Raw genomic sequence first — 20,967 nt, 5'->3', positions numbered from 1 at the left:
GTATCAGAGAAGGTACTGCAAGTCCTATCATCCAAGGCAAGTGTAGTCCAGATCCATTGTCGGTGGAGGTCACAGTATCAGTGAAGGTACTGCAAGTCCCATCATCCGTGGCAAGTGTAGTCCAGATCAATTGTCGGTGGGGGTCACAGCATCAGTGAAGGTACTGCAAGTCCCATCATCCGTGGCAAGTGTAGTCCAGATCCATTGTCGGTGGAGGTCACAGTATCAGTGAAGGTACTGCAAGTCCTATCATCCAAGGCAAGTGTAGTCCAGATCAATTGCCGGTGGGGGTCACAGCATCAGTGAAGGTACTGCAAGTCCCATCATCCGTGGCAAGTGTAGTCCAGATCCATTGTCGGTGGAGGTCACAGTATCAGTGAAGGTACTGCAAGTCCCATCATCCGTGGCAAGTGTAGTCCAGATACATTGTCGGTAAAGGTCACAGTATCAGAGAAGGTACTGCAAGTCCCATCATCCATGTCAAGTGTAGTCCAGATCCATTGTCGGTGGGGGTCACAGTATCAGTGAAGGTACTGCAAGTCCCATCATCCATGTAGTCCAGATCCATTGTCGGTGGGGGGGTCACAGTATCAGTGAAGGTACTGCAAGTCCCATCATCCATGGCAAGTGTAGTCCAGATCCATTGTTGGTGGGAGTTACAGTATCAGTGAAAGTACTGCAAGTCCCATCTTCCGTGGCAAGTGTAGTCCAGATCCATTGTCGGTAAAGGTCACAGTATCAGAGAAGGTACTGCAAGTCCCATCATCCGTGGCAAGTGTAGTCCAGATCCATTGTTGGTGGGGGTCACAGTATCAGTGAAGGTACTGCAAGTCCCATCATCCATGTAGTCCAGATCCATTGTTGGTGGGGGTCACAGTATCAGTGAAGGTACTGCAAGTCCCATCATCCATGTAGTCCAGATCCATTGTCGGTGGGGGTCACAGTGTCACGCTCACTTCAAAGGATCAGTCTGAACGCAGATCAAAGATAGCTGCTCTCAAATCCAATCTTTATTGAAGAATACATGACTTTGGAAAAGTCGAGAATGACCTAATGTTTACATACATTCAATTTTATCACTTCTGATGCAACGTAATAGCACACGCAAATATCATCATCAAACCCCACCCTCCGGATCACATTACTACCATTCCCACACACTACATCAATTATAATTGTTTATACTTTCAACCCTGAGTTCCCAGGCTCATTTTATCTTCTCCCGCCAGGTGCTTGCAGGGTTGTTTTATGTTATGAAGCCAGATTCAGGGCTTGGAAATCCAGCCCTGGGATTTGGCTCCATGACATGGCGCCCTCGTTTTCTTCGTCCTCCTCTCCGGTTCTTCTTTCATCATAGTCCTGAAACAAATCAAACAATAACTCTATGTGTCCATTTTGTCCAAAGTCCCCATATACTTTTTCAGTAAGCTGCGATGGAATACTGGGTGTATTTTCCCTAAACTTTTTGGCAATGCCAACTGGAAAGTTACTTCATTGATAACACCCTGTATTCTGAATGGTCCAATATATTTGGGGCCCAATTTTCTCGAAGGTAGCCCCAATTTGATGTTTTGGGTACTTAACCACACTAGATCTCCTTTATCCAATTTTTCGCCTTCCACCCTCTTTCTGTCTGCGAACGCTTTATACTTTTTGTGTGCTTCCTTTAAGGATGCAGTCACTTGACTCCAGCATTCTAGCATTTGCGTTTTCCATTTTCCTGCCTCTGTTTCCTCATTCTCTGTCCATCTTGGCAACTGGGGCAAAGGCTGTATTTCATACCCGTAAACTACTTCAAAGGGGGTTTTATTTGTTGCTGAATGTATAGTCGAATTAAAAGCTAGTTCTGCAAAAGCCAACCACCTAGACCAGTCATTTTGTCTCATGTTGGAGTACATTCGAAGGAACTGCCCAAGTGTCTGCTGAGTACGTTCTACTGCCCCGTTTGTCATGGGGTGAAAAGCAGAACTTAGACTCCTTTCTGCTCCTAGCATTTCCAAGAATTTTTTCCAAAATTTTGCTGTGAATTGTACTCCTCTGTCACTGACCACTCTACTGGGACATCCATGCAGTTTGTAAATATGGTTTATGTACAATTCAGCTAGTTTCTCGGCCGATGGCAGTTTCGTCAGTGCTATAAAGTGGGCCTGTTTAGAAAACAGGTCTAATACTGTCCAAATATAACGATGTCCTTTGCTAACCGGCAGTTCCCCCACAAAGTCCATAGCTACACATTCCCAAGGTCTGGTAGGTTCCGCTACTGTTTGTAATAATCCCATAGGCTTCCCTCCTCTCGATTTATTTCTGGCACAATCATCACATTGAACAACATGATTCTTTATGTCCTTCCTCATTCCTGGCCACCAACAATGTTTTGCTATTGCCTTCGTTGTTTTTGTAATTCCTGTATGACCAGCGCTCTGGTTATTGTGAAAACGATGCAAAATCTTAATCCTTAATATTGCTGGGATATACAGTTTCTTGTTAACAAACCAAAATCCCCCCTTCTGCTCCCCCTTTTCTGCGTTGGATGCGATCCACTGATCTCCTTCATAAGACTGTTTCAGTTCGTTTCCCCAATTATCTTCCCCGTCGAGTTCAACAATAGCCGTGTTCTCCTTTTGGGTTTGCGCTCTTGTCCTGACAGCTAAGCCCCATTGTTTATCAGAGAATATTGTCCCTTCTTTTGCTGTGGTTATGCCTTCGTGTTGAGGCATGCGTGAAAGAGCATCTGCCAAGACATTCTGCTTCCCTTGAAAAAATTTTAATTGGAAATCGAACCTGCTGAAGTATTGCGCCCATCTAATTTGTTTGGGGGACAATTTTCGAGGAGACTTTAAATACTGGAGGTTCTTATGGTCAGACCAAATTTCAAATGGGATTCCGCTTCCTTCGAGGAAGTGTCGCCAGCATTCTAAGGCTTTTAATATGGCTAATGCCTCTTTTTCCCATATTGGCCAACATTTTTCAGTTTCGCTGAACTTCCGGGACAAATATCCACAGGGTTTTAAGTTCCCATTTTGATCTTTTTGCAATAGTACTGCCCCGTACGCACAGTCTGAGGCATCGCAATGGATTATGAAAGGGCTTTTGATATCTGGATGTTTTAGGATGGGTCCTTCTGTGAAGCATTCTTTTAGTGTTTCGAATGCCTTTTGGCATTCTGGCGTCCAACTCAGTTTGGCGCCAGGAGCTTTTACTTTTGCTGTCTCCCCTTTCCCTTTTGTTTTTAAAAGTTCAGTAAGGGGTGCGGTTATTTGCGCGAAGCCTTTTATGAAGGATCTATAAAAATTTGCAAACCCCAGAAATGATTGCAATTGCCTCCTTGTTTGAGGCACTCCCCATTCTTTTACATCTGATACTTTAGCTGGATCCATAGCTAACCCTTCTGGAGATATCCGATACCCCAGAAAGTCAATTTGAGTTTTATTAAATTCACATTTGGACAGTTTTGCGTACAGCTTTGCTTCTCTTAGTCTCTGCAACACTTCCCGGACCAATTTCACGTGCTTTTCCTTATCTTCGCTCACAATCAAGATATCATCAAGGAATATGAATACCCCTCTGTACAACAATGGGTGTAGTATTTCATTTATAAGCTGCATAAAGCAACCGCCTCCGTTTTTTAATCCGAAAGGCAAAATTTTATATTCAAAATGGCCGAATGCGCAGGAAAATGCAGTTTTCCAAGTATCCTCCGGTTTGATTCTTAATTTATGATATGCTTCAATTAAATCCAGTTTAGTAAATATGCTCCCTTTCTTCAATACGGTAATTAAATCCTTTACTAAGGGCATAGGGTATTTATTGTCCTTAGTAATTGCATTTAAATTTCGATAATCAATGCACAATCTTAGGGAGTTGTCTTTCTTTCTCCTAAATAACACTGGGGCCCCGAGAGGAGAATTGGATGGCTTAATGAAGCCTCGCGCCAGGTTTTTATCAATATATTTCCTCAATTCCTCCTTCTCCTGCACAGACATGGGATACACTTTTGGTTTTGGTAAGTTTGCTCCTGGGGTTATTTCAATTTCTACTTCTATATTCCTTTTGGGAGGTAATTTACTTGCTTCTTTCTGATTGAAAACATCCACAAAGTCTCTGTATTCAGGTGGCAATAGCTGTGGGTCTATTTCACCTGCTTCATCTCCCTCGTCTTCCTCTTCTGCAATTTTGCTTATCTCCCATTGCGTCTGCTGTTCTTTAAATGCTAGGCTCTTTCCTCTCCAGTCTACTTCAGGATTAGCCTGTTCGAGCCATGGTATCCCTAATATTACGTGGTATGCGGCAATAGGGGCTATCACAAAGGATATTCTTCCTTCCCATTTGCCTATTTTACATGGGACCCCCCGTATTTCCTTTGTAGATACTTCCCCAGCAGCAACTGATCCATCTAGCTGCGAAAATGCAATTGGGGAGTCAAGCGCCATCTGCTGGCACTTCAGCGCTCCTGCTAGTTCCGGAGTTATAATGTTCCTAGAACAACCACAATCCACGAATGCCTTGCAGGTGGCCCGATTCTCTAGCCCCGAGATGCAGATTGGCACTACTATCATGCGTTTGTCCCGACTCACCAGTTTTTCCGAAGATTCTGGGGCTTGCACCTCCTCCTCCGCACGCCTCCCGGTTGCTGGCTTGGGTTTTGAGGGTTTTGGTGGCTCCCCCTTCCGTGCCCAACATTCTGCTGCTCGATGGCCCGTCTTCCCACACACAAAGCATCCCGGTTTAGGTTTGTTGTCGTCTCCTCTGGAGGGAATCCCCGGCCTCCCTCCGGACCTTTCCTGCTTCCTCGTTTCTCCTCGGCCTCTTGCCACCGGTCTTTGCTGGCCGCCGCTGCTCCTGAAGCGCTTCACTTGGGCCAGGGTGGACTCAACGCGCCCCGCTAGTTGAATCCATCCCTGGAGCGTTTCGGGGTCATCTCTGTGCGCTGCCCAGCTGAAAACCTCGGGGCGTAGTCCCTCTTTAAATATTTCCACTTTGGTCACTTCAGACCACTCTGGTACCCTTTCCGCGAGGTGGAGGAATTCCTCTGCGTACTCGGGCACCGTTTTGTCCCTCTGCTTTATTCCTTTAAGCTGGTCTCGAGCCCCCAATTGCTCTAGCCGGTCTCTGAACCGGTTTTCCAGTGCGGCGAGGAAGCGGGGCACTGACCTCAGGCATGGGTCGCGTCTGGCATGTAGTTGCACATACCAGCTTGCAGCTCCTCTCTTTAGTGTGTTGCCGATGGCTCGAACCCTGCTTGCTTCGGAGGGGAATGTGTGTGCATTGTCTTCCATGTATCCTCTGATGCTAATTAGAAAAAAGTTCAATTCAGCTGATTCCCCTCCGTATTCTAGTTTGAGATCTTCCCTCCTTGGCATCCATTCTGCGGCCCGTTGGTGCTGTCTGGGAGGCAGGGGGAAGGGTTGCATCGGGTTACCTTGGACGGCCCCTCTGAACACGCCGCGCCCCACTCCGGTGGTCATTCTGCGCGGCTCCCGAAATTCTGCCGCCGCTGTCGGCCCTTCCACCCATCCGCATACGGGCCTCGCTGTAGCCCCCGCATCTCGTCTTCCCTCGTCGTACAGCACATTCTCCTCCTCTTCCTGGATCTCCTGCTCCTCTCCGCCTTCGTCTGCTAATCCACTGGACCCGATCCCTGGCCCCAGTGGTCTTTCCACCCCGACGCCCATTCGGGGGGTTGGGAGCTCTGTTGGAGATGGCGGCCTCAGAGTTCCCAGAGCTCGCTGGCGCTCCACTTCGCGTGCCATTCTGTCTCGGAACTCCAGCTCCTGCCAATATTCCTCATCTCCCTCGCCCCTCGCCGCCACGGGACTCTGCGTTGATGCTCGCTGGCCCCTCTGGCTCCAATCTCCTTCTTTACTTGGCTCTCTCTCGGCGCCATATCGGATGGGCTCCTTTTGGAGATTCTCTTCCAATAGTGGCACCAACCTCCCTACGGTTTCCGACAGCCTGGATAAATTTGTTTCCAGGATGGATAACCGCAGGGCCACGGTCCCCGGCATGCTTCCTCCAGATCCCCAACTGGTTTCCGCAGCCGCAGGGACGCCTCTTCCTCCCCTGGGAATCCTCTGGGTCACGCCGTCCGGCCTGGGGTACCCCGTAGAGGAAGCTATGGCTTGCAGCGTCTCTTCTCCCAACGGCCGGGCCCCTTGCAAAGGCCTCCCTGCTCCATTTGGGCTTTGATCTCCTTCTCCACTCATTATCACTTCACTGCGAATTCCGCAGGAGGGTGAGAACGGGATTCTCGACTTAAGTGTCACGCTCACTTCAAAGGATCAGTCTGAACGCAGATCAAAGATAGCTGCTCTCAAATCCAATCTTTATTGAAGAATACATGACTTTGGAAAAGTCGAGAATGACCTAATGTTTACATACATTCAATTTTATCACTTCTGATGCAACGTAATAGCACACGCAAATATCATCATCAAACCCCACCCTCCGGATCACATTACTACCATTCCCACACACTACATCAATTATAATTGTTTATACTTTCAACCCTGAGTTCCCAGGCTCATTTTATCTTCTCCCGCCAGGTGCTTGCAGGGTTGTTTTATGTTATGAAGCCAGATTCAGGGCTTGGAAGTCCAGCCCTGGGATTTGGCTCCATGACATCACAGTATCAATGAAGGTACTGCAAGTCCGATCATCCATGGCAAGTGTAGTCCAGATCCACTGTCGGTGGGGGTCACAGTATCAGTGAAGGTACTGCAAGTCCCATCATCCATGTAGTCCTGATCCATTGTTGCTGGGGGTCACAGTATCAGAGAAGGTACTGCAAGTCCCATCATCCATGTAGTCCAGATCCATTGTTGGTGGGGGTCACAGTATCAGTGAAGGTACTGCAAGTCCCATCATCCATGTAGTCCAGATCCATTGTTGGTGGAGGGGTCACAGTATCGGTGAAGGTACCGCAAGTCCCATCATCCATGTAGTCCAGATCCATTGTTGGTGGGGGTCACAGTATCAATGAAAGTACTGCAAATCCCATCATCCATGTAGTCCAGATCCATTGTTGGTGGGGGTCACAGTATCAGTGAAGGTACTGCAAGTCCCATCATCCATGGCAAGTGTAGTCCAGATCCATTGTTGGTGGAGGGGTCACAGTATCAGTGAAGGTACCGCAAGTCCCATCATCCATGTAGTCCAGATCCATTGTCGCTGGGGGTCACAGTATCAATGAAGGTACTGCAAGTCCCATCATCCATGTAGTCCAGATCCATTGTCGGTGGAGGTCACAGTATCAGTGAAGGTACTGCAAGTCCCATCATCCATGGCAAGTGTAGTCCAGATCCATTGTTGGTGGGGGTCACAGTATCAGAGAAGGTACCGCAAGTCCCATCATCCATGGCAAGTGTAGTCCAGATCCATTGTTGGTGGAGGGGTCACAGTATCAGTGAAGGTACCGCAAGTCCCATCATCCTTGTAGTCCAGATCCATTGTCGCTGGGGGTCACAGTATCAATGAAGGTACTGCAAGTCCCATCATCCATGCAGTCCAGATCCATTGTTGGTGGGGGTCACAGTATCAGTGAAGGTACTGCAAGTCCCATCATCTGTGGCAAGTTGGTTGGGTTCACAGTGTTCTCTGGAAGTAGGTCAAATACAACGCTTGGAAATCGTGGTGAATTCTCCCCAAACCTCTTGTTCGGTTGCTGATCGATTCCTCTGTGAACTGTGTGCCATAGGAAAGGGTAGGAAAGGGTTAAGGGAGAGGTCTTGAATTACGAAGTTTGCATGGCTGGGCCTTGAGCCAGGACACGAGTCCGCTGACGTCTCTCCACTTCCCGGTTTACACGGCCTGAGCCACTCCTCCTGCTCTGAGACACTTTCCTTGCTCACAGAACAACAGACAGAAGTTTGGAGAAGAGAGTCCAAGTTCGGACTAAAACCCAGAACCCATCAAAGGTGGAAATCCCATAAGGAAGTCCCATGAAATCTTAACAAGATCAGAAGGAGTCAAGAGTTTTTCCAGATGTCTCTCCTTTTCAGGTTTGTATCAAAAACCCGAACGGACACCCAATCTCCTTTGGATAATAATAATAATAATAATAATACGGCCATTGGAACTGTCACGGCTGGATGCTGTGGACTCCTGGAAGTTGCAGTTAAGATAGCCTTGCATTTATACCAGGATACTGGACTATGTATTAATATTATTATTATTAATGATGATGATGATGATGATGATGATGATGATGATGATGATGATGCAACCACTTGAACTGCCATGGCTGAATGCTGTCGACTCCTGGAAGTTGCAATTACAATAGCCTTGCATTCATACCAGGATTTTGGACTATCTAATAATACTAATAATAGCAATAATAATAATACAACCACTTGAACTGCCATGGCTGGATGTTGTGGACTCCTTGAAGTTGCAGTTAAGATAGCCTTGCATTCATACCAGGATTTTGGACTATCTGTTAATACTAATAATAGCAATAATAATAATAATAATAATAATACAACTGCTTGAACTGCCATGGCTAGATGTTGTGGACTCCTGAAAGTTGCAGTTAAGATAGCCTTGCATTCATACCAGGATTTTGGACTATCTGTTAATACTAATAATAGCAATAATAATAATAATAATAATACAACCGCTTGAACTGTCATGGCCAGGATGTTGTGGACTCCTGGAAGTTGGAGTTAAGATAGCCTTGCATTCATACCAGGATTTTGGACTATCTGTTAATACTAATAATAGCAATAATAATAATAATAATGCAACCGCTTGAACTGCCATGGCTAGATGTTGTGGACTCCTGGAAGTTGCAGTTAAGATAGCCTTGCATTCATACCAGGATTTTCGACTATCTATCAAAACTAATAATAGCAATAATAATAATAATAATAATAGTAATACAACCGCTTGAACTGCCATGGCTAGATGTTGTGGACTCCTGGAAGTTGCAGTTAAGATAGCCTTGCATTCATACCAGGATTTTGGACTATCTATTAATACTAACAATAGCAATAATAATAATAATAATACAACCGCTTGAACTGTCATGGCTGGATGTTGTGGACTCCTGAAAGTTGCAGTTAAGATAGCCTTGCATTCATACCAGGATTTTGGACTATCTATTAATACTAATAATAGCAATAATAATAATAATAATACAACCTCTTGAACTGTCACTGCTAGATGTTGTGGACTCCAGGAAGTTGCAGTTACAATAGCCTTGCATTCATACCAGGATTTTGGACTATCTATTAATACTAATAATAGCAATAATAATAATAATAATAATAATGCAACCGCTTGAACTGCCATGGCTAGATGTTGTGGACTCCTGGAAGTTGCAGTTAAGATAGCCTTGCATTCATACCAGGATTTTCGACTATCTATCAAAACTAATAATAGCAATAATAATAATAATAATAATAATACAACCGCTTGAACTGCCATGGCTAGATGTTGTGGACTCCTGGAAGTTGCAGTTAAGATAGCCTTGCATTCATACCAGGATTTTGGACTATCTGTTAATACTAATAATAGCAATAATAATAATAATAATAATACAACCGCTTGAACTGCCATGGCTGGATGTTGTGGACTCCTGGAAGTTGCAGTTAAGATAGCCTTCCATTCAGACCAGGATTTTGAACTATCAATTAATACTAATAATAGCAATAATAATAATAATAATATTGCAACCGCTTGAACTGCCATGGCTGGATGTTGTGGACTCTTGGAAGTTGCAGTTAAGATTGCCTTGCATTCATACCAGGATTTTGGACTATCAATTAATACTAATAATAGCAATAAATAATAATAATAATAATAATACAACCGCTTGAACTGCCATGGCTGGATGTTGTGGACTCCTGGAAGTTGCAATTAAGATTGCCTTGCATTCATACCAGGATTTTGGACTATCTATTAATACTAATAATTGCAATAATAATAATAATAATACAACCGCTTGAACTGCCATGGCTGGATGTTGTGGACTCCTGGAAGTTGCAGTTAAGATACCCTTGCATTCATACCAGGGTTCTAGACTATCTATTAATAATAATACTAATAATGCTAATAACAATACTACTACTTCTACTACTACTACTAATAATAATTATATCACTTGAACTGCCATGGCTGAATGCTGTGCACTCCTGGAAGTTTCAGTTAAGATAGTCTTGCATTCATACCAGGATTCTGGACTAGCTGTTATTATTATTATTATTAATAATAATAATAATAATACTTGATAATAATAATAATTGTTGTTGTTAATATTATTATTATTAATACAACCGCTTGAACTGCCATGGCTGAATGCTGTGGACTTCTAGAAGTTGCAGTTAAGATATCCTTGCATTCATCACCAAAGTTCTGGACTATATATTATTAATAATAATAATAACAACAACAACAATAACAATTCATTACCAGGGTTCTGGGATATCTATTAATAATAACAATAACAATGACGATTACTATGACGATGATGATGATCATAGAATCATAGAATAGTAGAGTTGGAAGAGACCACATGGGCCATCCAGTCCAACCCCCTGCTAAGAAGCAGGAAATCGCATTCAAAGCACCCCCGACAGATGGCCATCCAGCCTCTGCTTAAAAGCCTCCAAAGAAGGAGCCTCCACCACGGCCCCCGGGAGAGAGTTCCACTGTCGAACAGCCCTTCTCACAGTGAGGAAGTTCTTCCTGATGTTCAGGTGGAATCTCCTTTCCTGTAGTTTGAAGCCATTGTTCCGTGTCCTAGTCTGCAGGGCAGCAGAAAACAAGCTTGCTCCCTCCTCCCTTTGACTTCCCTTCACGTATTTGTACATGGCTATCATGTCTCCTCTCAGCCTTCTCTTCTGCAGGCTAAACATGCCCAGCTCTTTAAGCCGCTCCTCATAGGGCTTGTTCTCCAGACCCTTAATCATTTTAGTCGCCCTCCTCTGGACGCTCTCCAGCTTGTCAACATCTCCCTTCAACTGTGGTGCCCCAAATTGGACACAGTATTCCAGGTGTGGTCTGACCAAGGCAGAATAGAATAAGGGGGAGCATAACTTCTCTGGATCTAGACGCTATTCCCCTATTGATGCAGGCCAGAATCCCATTGGCTTTTTTAGCAGCCGCATCACATTGTTGGCTCATGTTTAACTTGTTGTCCACAAGGACTCCAAGGTCTTTTTCGCACACACTGCTGTCAAGCCAGACGTCCCCCATTCTGTATCTTTGATTTCCATTTTTTCTGCCGAAGTGAAGTCTCTTGCATTTGTCCCTGTTGAACTTCATTTTGTTAGTTTTGGCCCATCTCTCTAGTCTGTCAAGATCGTTTTGAATTCTGCTCCTTTCTTCTGGAGTGTTGGCTATCCCTCCCAGTTTTGTGTCGTCTGCAAACTTGATGATCGTGCCTTCTAACCCTTCGTCTAAGTCGTTAATAAAGATGTTGAACAGAACCGGGCCCAGGACGGAGCCCTGCGGCACTCCACTTGTCACTTCTTTCCATGATGAAGACGACGCATTGGTGAGCACCCTTTGGGTTCGTTCGCTTAGCCAATTACAGATCCACCTAACCGTAGTTTTGTCTAGCCCACATTTTACTAGTTTGTTTGCCAGAAGGTCGTGGGGGACTTTGTCGAAGGCCTTACTGAAATCCAGGTACGCTACATCCACAGCATTCCCTGTATCGACCCAACTCGTAACTCTATCGAAAAAAGAGATCAGATTAGTCTGGCATGACTTGTTTTTGGTAAATCCGTGTTGACTATTAGCAATGACCGCATTTGTTTCTAAGTGTTCGCAGACCACTTCCTTAATGATCTTTTCCAGAATCTTGCCTGGTATCGATGTGAGGCTGACCGGACGGTAATTGTTTGGGTCGTTCTTTTTTCCCTTCTTGAAGATAGGGACCACATTCGCCCTCCTCCAATCTGCTGGGACTTCTCCTGTTCTCCAAGAACTCTCGAAGATAATTGCCAGTGGTTCTGAAATAATTTCCGCTAGTTCCTTCAGTACTCTTGGATGTAGCTGATCTGGCCCTGGGGACTTGAATTCGTTTAGAGTGGCCAGGTGTTCCTGGACAACTTGTTTCCCTATTTGGGGTTGGATTTCCCCCAATCCTTCGTCCATTCCATGTTGCTGAGGTTGAAGATGGCTTTCTTTTTGTGAGAAGACCGAGGCAAAGAAGGCATTGAGCAGTTCTGCCTTTTCCCTGTCCCCTGTCGCCATCACCCCATCTTCTCCTTGCAATGGCCCTATCGCCTCCTTTTTCTTCCTTTTTCTACCAACGTAAGCAAAAAAGCCTTTTTTGTTGTTTTTTATGTCCCTGGCAAGCCTGAGCTCATTTTGTGTTTTAGCCTTGCGAACCTTTTCCCTACAGGTGTTGGCTATACGTTTGAATTCTTCTTTGGTGATTTCTCCCCTTTTCCACTTCTTGTGCATGTCACTTTTGAGCTTTAGCTCAGTTAGAAGTTCTTTGGACATCCATTCTGGCTTCTTTGCATTTGTCTTATTTTTCTTCTTTGTTGGCACTGTTTGCATTTGCGCCTTGAGTATTTCACTTTTGAAAAACTCCCATCCATCCTTAACTCCCTTGTTTTTTAATATCGGCGTCCATGGAATGCCGCTCAGTAATTCCTTCATTTTTTGGAAGTCAGCTCTCTTAAAGTCCAGAATGCGTGTTTGACTTGTCTTAGTTTCAGCATTCCTTTGTATTGCAAACTGCAGGAGCACATGGTCACTTGCCCCTAAGGATCCAACCACTTCAACTGTATTGATGATGATGATGATGATGATGATACAACCACTTGAACTGCCATGGCTAAATGCTTATGGACACCTTGAAGCTACAGTTGGATCCTGGGAGTTGAACCCCAAAAAGATCTGGAGAACCTCTAGTTTTGAATGCATTGTTTCTTAGTACAGTCCTCTATCCCTCTTCATAATGTTTTGGTGGACCGTGGATGATAGTGTGGATTCCAAACCCATCTGATCTTTGGTCCATGGTTTCATTCTTGTGTTTTTCCCATCAGTTGGATGCAATTCCTTCTGAGGAAGAAAGTGACCATCTCAGACCTCCCGGAGGATCTCCTCCTCGACATCCTCTCTCTGGTCCCGAGGAAGGACTTGGTCCTCTGCTGCCGTCAGGTTTGCTCTCGGTGGAGGGATCTGGTGGACCTCCCCGTCCTTTGGAAGCGCAAATGCCGACGAATGGGCTTCATCCTGGAGGAGTCGGATAGTGGCCTCCCAGACTGGAGGACTTTCTGCTTCCGTCACAGCCAGAGGAACCTGGTCAAGAACCCCTGCGGAGAAGGTGGGTCCTGTCGTTCCAAAGATCTCCAGATCTTCCACTGAGATCCCTTGAAGACTCATTGAAGGATCTCCAGATCTTCCATTGATGTCCCTTGGAGACTCATTGAAGGATCTCCAGATCTTCCATTGATGTCCCTTGGAGATTCATTGAAGGATCTCCAGATCTTCCATTGATGTCCCTTGGAGACTCTCATTGAAGGATGTCCAGATCTTCCACTGAGATCCCTTGGAGATTCATTGAAGGATCTCCAGATCTTCCACTGAGATCCCTTGGATACTCATTGAAGGATCTCCAGATCTTCCAATGAGATCCCTTGGAGACTCATTGAAGGATCTCCAGATCTTCCACTGAGATCCCTTGGAGACTCATTGAAGGATCTCCAGATCTTCCATAGAGGCCCTTTGGAGACTTATTGAAAGATCTCTAGGTTTTCCATAGAGACACCTTGAAAACTCATTGAAAGATCTCCACATCTTCCATAGAGGCCCCCTAAACATTGAAGATCCCTTGAAGACTCATTGAATGATCTCCAGATCTTCCATTGATGTCCCTTGGAGACACATTGAAAGCTCTGTAGGGTTTCCATAGAGACACCTTGAAAACTCATTGAAAGATCTCCAGATCTTCCATAGCCCCTTGGAGACTTATTGAAAGATCTGTAGGTTTTCCATAGAGACACCTTGAAAACTTCCTTGAAGGATCACCAAGTCTTCCATAAAGATCCCTTGGAGACTAATCGAAAGAACACCACATCTACTATAGAGACATGTTAAGGACTCAATGAAAGAACTCCAGATCTTCCATACAGGCAACTTAGAGAGTCATTAAAAGATCTCCAGATCTTCCATAGAGGCATCTTGGAGACTCTGTTAGATTGATAATGCACTGTTAGACAGGAATGCATTGTTTGTAGTCCCATTGTATAATACCGTTAGAAAATACAATTCTATTGGACATGTGATCACACACCTACTGAAGGGTTAAGTAGGTGGTGATGTGTAACTCTGACACACACATTGAAAGATCTCCAGATCCTCAGTGGGCTTTCCATCCAATAAAGAGATTTTAGAGATAGGGTTAGGTACCGATGTTTGGAGTATAACTTGGAGGTTTTCCATAGGGGTCCCTTGGAGATTAATTGAAAGATATCCAGGTCTTCCATAGAGACACCTTGGAGACTCATTGAACAATCTTGCATAGAGACATCTTGGAGACTCATTGAAAGATCTCAAGATCTTCCAATGATATCCCTTGGAGACTTACTGAAAGATCTCCAGGTCTTCCATAGAGACATTTTGGAGACCCATTGAAAGACCTTCCATAGAGACACCTTGGAGACTCATTGAAAGATCTTCCATAGAGACATCTTGGAGACTCATTGAAAGATCTCCAGATCTTCCAATGATATCACTTGGTGTGATGACTCATGGGCCATGTAGTCCTGTTCCTAGTACTATTGTGGCAGATGAAGATGAAAACATTGGGTTTTTGCCGGTTCAACAAGAACTGGAGTCTCTTCACCTGCCGGATGTTGATGTTTGCCCACAAGAATTCAGTAAACCAGGCCTTGGGCAGTACTCCCCTCCGTTTCCCAGGAAGGAATTTTATTCTAAAGACAGGGGAGTCAGGGAAGCTAATCGGAGAAGTCTAAGAATCGCTGCCAAACAAATGGCTGATTAGGTCTGCTTCCCTTGGGAAATTCTAAGGAGTCTTGCATCTGGACAGAGTTGGGTTTCACTTCCCGTTCTCTAGGGAAAGAGTTCTGTTAGCGGGAAAACGAGACCCAATATAGGTGTTTGGCGCGAGGGATTCTTTGCGGAGTCAATTGATCAGCTTCAGGAGAGAGATCGTGTGTGGACTTCGTAATCCCAGTTCCTTGCTTCCCGGATCAAGCTTCAAGCCTTGCCCTGCCTCGCGGTTTTACCACGGACCCTGCTTCATGCTTCATGTTTTGCCTTGTCTCCAGTCACGGACCTAGTCGAGAAACAAGTTTATTTCCAGCCTTGTTGTCAAGCTTCATTGGACTCTAAGACTCTGTTATTTCCCCACACTATTGCTTGGCAAAGTGTGTGTTTCGGTCAAGTGGATTAAAACTTTGAACTCTAATATCATTTATTGGACAATACATTTTTGGACTATATTTGACCTCATTTGAAAGGTCTGCTTCTGAACTATATCCTTCACTTGTTTTTATTGATTTTATATATTTCTTTAATAAAGATATTAGATAGAGACTGGCCTCTGTGCAAGGTTATTGGTGCCCAGCTGCCAGGGTCCTGACACTTGGAGACTTACTGAAAGATCTCCAGGTCCTCCATAGAGACACCTTGGAGACTCATTGAAAGATCTTCCATAGAGACATCTTGGAGACTCATTGAAAGATCCTCCATAAAGACACCTTGGAGACTCATTGAACAATCTTGCATAGAGACATCTTTGAGACTCATTGAAAGATCTCCAGATCTTCCAGTGATATCACTTGGAGACTTACTGAAAGATCTCCAGGTCCTCCATAGAGACATCTTGGAGACTCATTGAAAGATCCTCCATAGAGACACCTTGGAGACTCATTGAACGATCTTGCATAGAGACATCTTGGAGACTCAAAGATCTCCAGATCTTCCAGTGATATCCCTTGAAGATTTACTGAAGATCTCCAGGTCTTCCATACAGACGTCTTGGAGATTAATTGAAAGATCTTCCATAGAGACATCTTGGAGACTCATTGAAAGATCTTCCATAGAGATATCTTGGAGACTCATTGAAAGATCTTCCATAGAGACATCTTGGAGACTCATTGAAAGATCTTCCATAGAGACATCTTGGAGACTCATTGAAAGATCTCCAGATCTTCCAATGATATCCCTTGGAGACTTACTGAAAGATCTCCAGGTCTTCCATAGAGACACTTTGGAGACTCATTGAAAGATCTTCCATAGAGACATCTTGGAGACTCATTGAAAGATCTTCCATAGAGACACCTTGGAGACTCATTGAAAGATCTTCCATAGAGACACCTTGGAGACTCATTGAAAGATATTCCATAGAGACACCTTGGAGACTCATTGAAAGATATTCCATAGAGACACCTTGGAGACTCATTGAAAGATCTTCCATAGAGAAACATTGGAGACTCATTGAAAGATCTTCCATAGAGACATCTTGGAGACTCATTGAAAGATCTTCCATAGAGACATCTTGGAGACTCATTGAAGATCTCCAGATCTTCCAATGATATACCTTGGAGACTTACTGAAAGATCTCCAGGTCCTCCATAGAGACACCTTGGAGACTCATTGAAAGATCTTCTATAGAGACATCTTGGAGACTCATTGAAGATCTCCAGATCTTCCAATGATATACCTTGGAGACTTACTGAAAGATCTCCAGGTCTTCGATAGAGCCACCTTGGAGACTTTTGTGTGTTTTGGTCTGCATTTGGGAATGAATAGGGATGGAAACTCTTCTTTTTTTATCTGATAGAATTCTTTAATTTCTGGGAAGCAAGGCAGCCATGTTGGGAGGTCTCCAATGACATTATGTTGAGAAGATGCGTCCAGTTCTATGAAAGATCCCTGAGGATTCCCCGTCCACCGCAAGAGATCCAGAGATGCTTTATTTTTAGCAGTTCGGGTGGAACTTTGAGCGGGACCAAGCGGCAGCGGATTACTTTGAGGGAAGAAGGCTACTCAGACCGGCTGATGGATGAATCCAGGCCCAAAATCATCGTGAAAGACTGGTGAGTGATGGAGAAGAACGACCACAATCAATCCTGAAACATAATATGTCCATATTGTTGTGGCTTTAGTGTTGAATGTTGAGTCTTGGGTTTGAATGTCCACTCAACTGTGGAAACCTGCTATTCACTCCTAATGCTTTCTTCTATTTCTCCCTTTCCAAAATAGGCAATATTTCAGCTGGATGTCTGATAGTCAACTCCATGTGAAGCTGCTGTCAGCTGGATTGGAGGTCCTCCAAGAATGCAGCCTATCTGGTTTTGATATTTGTGACTGGTGGAATGAGGTACAGCTATAGATATAATATTATATTATTATATATCATAATTTCAGCCAATGACCAACATTCATTATATAATATATACTCTATATATATATATATATATATATATATATATATATATAATTTATATTAATATATAATATTAATTTCAGCCAATGACCAACAGCGACTATATTATATATTATAATATTATATATATATTTTAGGATATTATATTATATTAATATATAATATTAATTTTAGACAATGACCCATAGCAACTATATTATATATTAGAATATTATATATATATTTAGGATATTATATTATCTATATATATGAAAATGTAATGTGCGTTTTTCCCATGAAGTAAACAACAAAACCACTGAACCAAATCACACCAAATCTGGCCACAAAAGACATAGTCATTCAATCTGTGTCTTTGAATTAAAAAAACCTAGAGGACGAGGAAGAGCCGTTTTCCCCCTGGCTGCCAGTCAGCAGGGTAGGCTCCACCCCCTTTAGGTCCCCAATGGCCAACAGTGACTATATTATATATTATATTATATATATTTTAGGATATTGTATTATATTAATATATAATATTAATTTCAGCTAATGACCAACGGCGACTATATTATATATTATAATGCTATATATATTTTAGGATATTATATTATATTAATATATAATATTATTTTCAGCCAATGACCAACGGCGACTATATTATATATTATAATATTATATATACTTTAGGATATTATATTACATTAATATATAATATTAATTTCAACCAATGACCAACAGCGACTATATTATATATTATTATATTATATATACTTTAGGATATTATATTATATTAATATATAATATTAATTTCAGCCAATGGCCAACGGTGACTATATTATATATTATAATGTTATATATATTTTAGGATATTATATTATATTAATATATAATATTAATTTCAGCCAATGGCCAACAGTGACTATATTATATATTATTATATATATATTAGGATATTATATTATATTAATATATAATATTAATTTCAGCCAATGACCAACAGCAACTATATTATATATTATAATATTATATATGTTTTAGGATATTATATTATCTATATATATATAAAAGGCTTTTCGCATCGCGGCGACGCACAAAACAACAAAACCCAAAAAACCCCAAACTCGAAATTTTTCAACACAATCCATCATCCCCGCATCCAGTTAATTTCAGCCAATGACCAGCAGTGACTATATTACATATTATAATATTATATATTTTAGGATATTATATTATATTAATACTAGTTATGCCCAGCCACGCGTATCTGTGGCGAAGTATGGGAAATATGGGAAATAAAGTATTGAGGAATTGGTGGTAGTTAAGGTAAAGGGTAAAGGTTTTCCTCTGACATCAAGTCCAGTCGTGTCTGACTCTGGGGGTTGGTGCTCATCTCAATTTCTAAGCAGAAGAGCCAGCGTTGTCCTTAGACACCTCCAAGGTCATGTGGCCACTGGCATGACTGCATGGAGCGCCGTTAACTTCCCGCTGGAGCAGTACCTATTCATCTACTCTCATTTGCATGTTTTTGAACTTTAGGGTTGGCAGAAGCTGGGGCTAACAGTGGGGGTTCTCTCCGCTCCCCCAATTCAAACCTGCGACATTTCGGTCCAGAAGTTCAGCAGCTTAGCGCTTTAACACGCAGCGCCATCAGGGGATATTCTTTCCTAAAGGTTGTGAATATACAATATTTTTGAATTTTTTTTGTCTGTGTTAGCTGGCCCTGATTGTTTCCTTTGTGGAATTTCCAATTTCCCTGCTTTCAGGGTGTTGCTCTTTATTTACTGTCCTGGTTTTAGAGATTATATTGTTCTGTATTATTCTATCACAGTAATTATTTCATATTACAGTAGAATCTCACTTATCCAACATTCACTTATCCAATGTTCTGTATTATCCAATGCAGCCTGCCTTTTAGTAGTCAATGTTTTTGTAGTCAGTGTTTTAAATTCATTGTGATATTTTGGTGGTAAATTTGTAAATACAGTAATTACTACATAGCATTACTGCGCATGGAACTACTTTTTCTGTCAAATTTGTTGTATAACATGATGTTTTGGTGCTTAATTTGTATAATGATTACCTAATTTGATGTTTAATCGGCTTTTCCTGAATCCCTTCTTATTATCCAACATATTCACTTGTCCAACGTTCTGCTGGCCTGTTGGATAAGTGAGACTCTACTGTATATTGATAATCTTATATTATCTGCTTAGAACTGGATTATATGAGGCCCCTTCTTCACAGCTGTATAAAATGCACACTGAAGTGGATTATATGGTAGTTATTCCTCTCCCTCTAATTAGGACTTTATTTTTCTTTTCTTTTTGTTGTATCAACCTAGAGGCGTGGATGATGGGTTGTGTTGTCAAATTTCGAGGTTTGGAGGCCTGTAGTTTTGTTGTTTTGTCGGTCGCCGGGATTCCCTCACTCTTTTATATATATAGATATAATATTAATTTCAGCCAATGGCCAACAGTGACTATGTTACATACTATAATATTATATATTTTAGGATATTATATTATATTAATATATATTAATTTCAGCCAATGGCCAACCTTCCTAATCAGTCCACCACCCCTGCAGAGGTACTGATGGTTACCTGGTTTGGGAAATGGCTGGAGGGATTCAGCAAACTGGATCACAGAGAGGTGGTTAGTGGTTACGTTTTGATACATATATTTACATCATGGACTGTAAATCTATGGGGGATATCCAACCCAAATGAGACCATCGGAACCCTCCTGACAGATGGCCAAACGGACTCTGCTTTGAAACCTCCGGAGGAGGAGACTCCGCCATCATTAATGATCTGCGGATTCACACCTTCCTCATGCTTTCTATGTCTTTTGTATTTCCAGCTTTCGCACACTTTCGAGAACTGTCCTCCCGGCGTCCGTCACATCGATCTGGAGCATAAAGTGTCCACGAGGAATTTTGTCAAAATCACCGGCACCAGTGTCACCATCGACCCCGAAGGGACCCACGAGGAAGGAGCCACCACTGCCGAAAAATCCCGCTTCCCCGCCATTTTCAATCTCTGCCTCCCTGCTACATTGCAATTGGAAGCCCGGGAGTTATAGTTTCCTAAGGCCCCGGGAAATTGTGGAACTACACATCCCAGGAGCCTTGGTGGGCAGAAAGCGGAAATGAGCAGCATCTCTTCCACACTATAGACCTTGGACAACCTTGGACTCTCCGTGTGTTTTGGACTACAACTCCCACAATTCCTAACATGCACCGGAAGACCTTGGGAAACTGCAACTCCCAATATCCCATAGCCTGAAAGGAGAGTCATTGTCCGTAATGGGTTATTAAATGTTTGTCAAGGGTTTTGTGCTCTTTTCACGTTGGTGTCTTTATATGATTAAAATCTATTTATACAGTCGTGTGTTTTGTGTTTATGAGTTGAAAAACACTCTATTTTGCAACGGAATAATATATATATCTATATATATAAAAGAGTGATGGCATCAGGGCAGCGGACAAAACAACAAAAGTACAGGCCCCCCAATCTTGAAATTTGACAACACAACCCATCATCCATGCCTCAAGGTTGATACAACAAAAAGAAAAGAAAAATAAAGTCCTAATTAGAGGGAGAGCAATAATTTTTT

The 20,967-nt window shown here is 42.8% G+C and overlaps 1 protein-coding gene across 5 annotated transcripts in view; it reads left to right on the top strand.

Annotated features, from left to right (window-relative positions):
- LOC134292297 (F-box only protein 44-like) overlaps window positions 1-20,735 on the top strand; it is a 29,230-nt gene extending 8,495 nt beyond the window's left edge. For 3 of the 5 annotated variants that reach the window (XM_062965505.1, XM_062965506.1, XM_062965507.1), the window contains exons 2-6: window positions 7,850-7,997; window positions 13,002-13,282; window positions 16,766-17,021; window positions 17,188-17,305; window positions 20,212-20,735. In XM_062965505.1, the coding sequence (XP_062821575.1) occupies window positions 7,981-7,997; window positions 13,002-13,282; window positions 16,766-17,021; window positions 17,188-17,305; window positions 20,212-20,433 (894 nt within the window). In that variant the 5' untranslated portion in view covers window positions 7,850-7,980 and the 3' untranslated portion in view covers window positions 20,434-20,735. Of the gene's footprint in view, window positions 1-7,849; window positions 7,998-13,001; window positions 13,283-16,765; window positions 17,022-17,187; window positions 17,306-18,886; window positions 19,021-20,211 lie in introns of all 5 variants that reach the window. The other 2 variants (XM_062965508.1, XM_062965504.1) reach the window with 2 other exon arrangements.
- The last annotated feature ends 232 nt before the right edge of the window (window positions 20,736-20,967 follow it).

Source organism: Anolis carolinensis, unplaced genomic scaffold (genome assembly GCF_035594765.1).
Source record: "Anolis carolinensis isolate JA03-04 unplaced genomic scaffold, rAnoCar3.1.pri scaffold_15, whole genome shotgun sequence".
NCBI classification, from domain to species: Eukaryota; Metazoa; Chordata; class Lepidosauria; order Squamata; family Dactyloidae; genus Anolis; species Anolis carolinensis.
Note: the sequence above shows the minus strand (reverse complement) of the source record. Positions and strands in the feature narration are given on the sequence as shown.